At 30.2% G+C, this 5,000-nt stretch overlaps 1 protein-coding gene across 1 annotated transcript in view; it reads right to left on the reverse strand.

The window, feature by feature from the left end:
- The window catches only part of LOC137617742 (zwei Ig domain protein zig-8-like), a 42,717-nt gene that overhangs the window by 23,269 nt on the left and 14,448 nt on the right, over nt 1-5,000 (reverse strand). Inside the window, exon 3 of the mRNA XM_068347738.1 lies at nt 1,304-1,436. Coding sequence (XP_068203839.1) covers nt 1,304-1,436 — 133 coding nt within the window. The remainder of the gene's footprint in view (nt 1-1,303; nt 1,437-5,000) is intronic.

Here is a 5,000-nt window from a genome sequence, read left to right on the forward strand (position 1 = left end):
TCTTACACTGTGGAATAGATAAAGGCGCAATCAATGTTCAAGACATTTCTTGAGACTTCTATATTATTTTCAGTTGTGTATATAAGCAACGTGAATATTATTTGGCAGTTTTTGTATTTATAATATAATTTTATTACACCATGAATAATGCATAATAAAAAAGAAATATTTTATGTAATTTTGATATTCACGGATGAATTATGTGTTCCATCCATCATTTTGTAATGCGCCTTCGTGACATCCGATTTAATTCAAAATTTTAGAAAAATATGTGTTTGGCCAACATAAATTTGTTTTTTTAATATTTATTTATTTATTTTTGGGAATAATTTTGTGGAAATCACCGGCTGAAAATAAAATAAAGACCGGAATGATAGAGAAATTATGTAAAATATATGTGCCTTAAATTGCAAATATGATTACCTAATATTCTAATTCATTTATCGCATGTTTTCAGTCTTACACATATTCCTGTACCCCTTCACTGAAAAAAAAACAGCTAAGTATTTTTAAATATAGGATATTATGTGTAAACATTTTATTTTTTACATATCTCTAATACTGAAAAGCTTCTTCGAACACCAAAGTCAGAAAAATCATATAACCAGATTAAGTTATTTTAAATGTTAGATAAAATATATAAACCTCTTAGTTTTTTCCTCGTACGTTTAAGACTGAAGTGGTGCTTCTAAAACGATTATTTATGAAGGGTTGATGTGCTAATAGTGATGCTTCCGTGTAATCACTTGAAGTGGCTTTTAATTTCCAGATGCTTTGTTTGGAATTTTGTTTGTTTCATTAATTGGAGGGTTCTTATTTCTTTGATTTATTTTAAGGTATCTCGAAGCAATTCTTCACGAATAATTATTATCGAAAGATGAAAGATGAAAACGGTTTAATACACAAATTATTATTATTGTTATTATTTTTATTAAAATTATTATTATTATTATTATTATTATTATTATTATTATTATTATTATTATTATTATTATTATAAGCTAAGCTACAACCCTAGTTGGAAAAGCAAGATGCTATAAGCCCAAGGGCTCCAACAGTAAAAAATAGCCCAGTGAGGAGAGGAAATAAAGAAAAAAGTAATAAACAATAAAATATACTAAGAACAGTAACTAAATTAATTAGATCTTTCATATATAAATTATGAAAAATTAAAACGAAAAAAAAGGAGGAAGATAAATAATATAGAACAGCGTGCCCGAGTGTACCCTCGAGCAAGAGAACTCTAACCCAAGTCAGAATTTAGCCAAATTGCCAATGAAAGTAGGTCACCGAATGTCCTCACCTTTAACTAAAAGGAGAACAGGCCTGGTGATCTTGGGGTCAGAGTTGACCTGACACTCGTACCATCCACCATCACCCGGTTGAGTGAACTTGATATGCAGAGTCCATTCGTCCGTGTTCGATGGGTGCAGCACCTGTGGGAGACAAATGGGGGCCAAGGTTAGACATTTATTTAGAGGGGACGTTTTGCTGGAAATTGCTTTGCAGTCTGAAGAACGGTTATCTGTCTTTATCGTCTTTTAGTATAGGTATGGATATATATATATATATATATATATATATATATATATATATATATATATATATATATATATATATATATATATATATGTGTGTGTGTGTGTGTGTGTGTTTATATATATATATATATATATATATATATATATATATATATATATATATATATATATATATATATATATATATACGTATATATATATATATATATATATATATATATATATATATATATATATATTATGTATATATGTGTGTATAAAATGTATATATATATACGAATATATTATATATATGTGTGCATTTATATGTATATATATATATATATATATATATATATATATATATATATATATATATATATATATATATATATATATATATATATATATATGTCTTATTATTTACCTTATGGGCATTTTTGTGTGTATATTTATGCATATATATTATCAATTTTTTATACTAAAAAAGAGAAACTTCAAGGCATATGAAATTATAATACCATCTGTTTGGGAAAGTTGGGCAATATCAGTGAATTCAATATTCAATTCTATGTTATTTATAATATTAAATAGCAGACCACATGATGAAAATAATTGTTGATCATCATCATCATCTCTTCCTACGCCCATTGACGCAAAGGGCCTCGATTAGATTTCGCCAGTCGTCTCCATCTTGAACTTTTAATTAAATACTTTTCCATTCATCATCTCCTACTTCACGCTTTATAGTCCTCAGCCATGTAGGCCTGGGTCTCCCAACTCCTCTAGTGCCTTTTTGAGCCCAATTAAAAGTTTGGTGAACTAATCCCTCTTGGGGAGTATGAAGAGCATGCCCAAACCATCTCCATCTACCCCTCACCATGATCTCATCCACATATAAAAAAAGATAATTGTTATTCAAACCAAATCTTATTTGTATCAGCCTTTATTTTTATGAAAATTATGTTAGTCTTGAAGTTAAATCATCGTATTTTCGTTCGGGAAAGGGGTGGGGTGTTAAGTCAAAATTGATTTCCAAGGCTTCTTGTTGATACCAAATACACTAAGGAAAACAGTTGATGTTTTTTAAAGTTATCAAAGAGAGACTTTAAGAGTTTTATTTCAATTTTAAAATACCTGCAGCAGAAGGCCCAATTACCTGCAACTTTTACCTTCCAGGTAAATCCAATTAGGGGCATGAACAACATCTCAGTATCCATCTTTTGAGTAAACAGTCGAAGTAGTCTCGTAAAAATACTCTTTTATGTATATCAAGCTTAAATATTCATTAAAATAGAAGAAATGTGTAAAACTATAATTTTTTCTTTGTATAAGATCTTATCCATTTTAAAAGGGTGAATCCAACAAAATTCAAATTTATGCGTTAAAATACATGATTTTCCGTGTATGATCAATCAAATCCACAATCTATAAAAAAAAAAATATTTTGAGCTTTCGAAGGGACCTTCTCCCTTCCACTTCAGAAAATAAATAGTTACACATTTTTAAAAAGAGGGATGATAAGGTTCGTAAGAATTTACTGATACTGTAACAGGTATTCTAAATCTTACGAACCTTTTTGTACCTCGTTTTGAAAATCTGTAACTGTTTTCCGAAGAGGAAGGGAGATGGTCCCTTCGAAAACTCAATTAAAAATTTCCTTTTTCGTTGATTGTGGGTTTATTCCATTTATTCAAGACTTGTTTTCTGAAGAGGAAGGGAGATGGTCCCATCAAAACCTCAAAATAAATTGCCTTTTTCATTGATTGTGAGTTTATTTCATTTATTGAAAACTTGTTTTCTGAAGAGGAAGAGGGATGGTCCCTTCGAAAACTCAAAATAAATTTTCTTTTTCATAGACTGTGGGTTCATTTAATTTATTCAAGACTTGTTTTCTGAAGTGGAAGGGAGATGGTCCCTTCGAAAGCTCAATAAAAATTTCCTTTTTTTATAGATTGTGGGTTTATTTAATTTATTCAAGACTGGTTTTCTGAAGAGGAAGGGAGATGGTCCCTTCAAAACCTCAAAATAAATTTTCCTTTTCATAGACTGTGGGTTCATTTAATTTATTCAAGACTTGTTTTCTGAAGTGGAATGGAGATGGTCTCTTCGAAAGCTCAAAATACATTTCCTTTTTCATAAATTGTGGGTTTATTCCATTTATTCAAGACTTGTTTTCTGAAGAGAAAGGGAGATGGTCCCTTCGAAAGCTCAAGATAAATTTTCTTTATCATAGATTGTGGGTTCATTTAATTTATTCAAGACTCATGCTTGTTTAATTTGATAAACAAAATCAAATAGGATAAGATTAGGCTGGAAAATAGTCCCTGTTGTTCCCTAGCTTCTTGGAAACATATCAAACAAGACGCTGCCCTCTTCGGTTCAAACAACCAACGAATAGCTACCAAGAACTCCAAGACTAATATGGAAGCCACAGTGAAGCCATTGCATTCTCAGAAGTGCTTTGAGCAACGCTTCCTTTCACCTTCCCTTTCAAAGGTAAAAGGGAGTTTTTCTTCTTTACGAAACGGTGAATGAGAGATTAAAAGGTTTTTTTCACGCCTTTTAGACGCCTAACGAGACAGGAATAAATGATGATTTATATTTTTTATCTTTTGAGGAGCATTGAAACACCAAATAGGAGAGTTGAGTTAGTACTCTATATCACTTAGGAGGTAGTTGGAAAATTAGATATCTCATTGCATCTTCATAACGGTGTGAACAATTTATGCAAATTTCGTACCTTTTTTTATGATGATTTTTTTTAGAGGAGAAAAAGTGCAAATGACCATCCAATATTAATCTCAATTACATAGTTATATCAACCACCGAAAAAAAATCTCAATTTTATAATGATATTAGATACGTATAAAATGGGATAATTTGTTCAAAATTAGGATGACAGTATTTATGGCGTTTGCTGAATACAAATCGTCTTAGATAGGCATGAAAAAATAATGGCTTTTAGGTTGATGATTGAGAAAATGACGAGGAAATTTTTTTGAAGGTATTTCAAGAAAAAATAAAATGTTATCTAATTTCGAAACCACATCACTGATGCCTTCTACTTTCATCAGTCTGGAATAATGCCAAAGTCGTTTGAATATCTGTTTGAGAATATTGATTGGATGGATATTTTATCTAGAGGTGAAAGCTACTCCATATCCATTAAATAAAGATTAATCAATTGATAATTCATATGCAGCCTTAAAATTCGATCACAGGTGGCCTAAATGAATTTAATCTTGAATTTAAAGTTTAACTGAATTTAGTCGAATTATATTTACTGATATTATTTAACATCATTCATATACAACTTTTGATGTCTTTGGTCCAACTACAAAGGGTTGAGACTAACCTATGATTCACAGCGCTGCCACGTTTCCTATTCTGCCTGTAGATTAATATACGAGAAAATTTGACTACGCCGATAAAAGATGCCACATCTTGCAAGATTATCAACCTTTTCCATAGAAAGCC

This window comes from Palaemon carinicauda, chromosome 23, assembly GCF_036898095.1.
Source record: "Palaemon carinicauda isolate YSFRI2023 chromosome 23, ASM3689809v2, whole genome shotgun sequence".
NCBI lineage: Eukaryota > Metazoa > Arthropoda > Malacostraca > Decapoda > Palaemonidae > Palaemon > Palaemon carinicauda.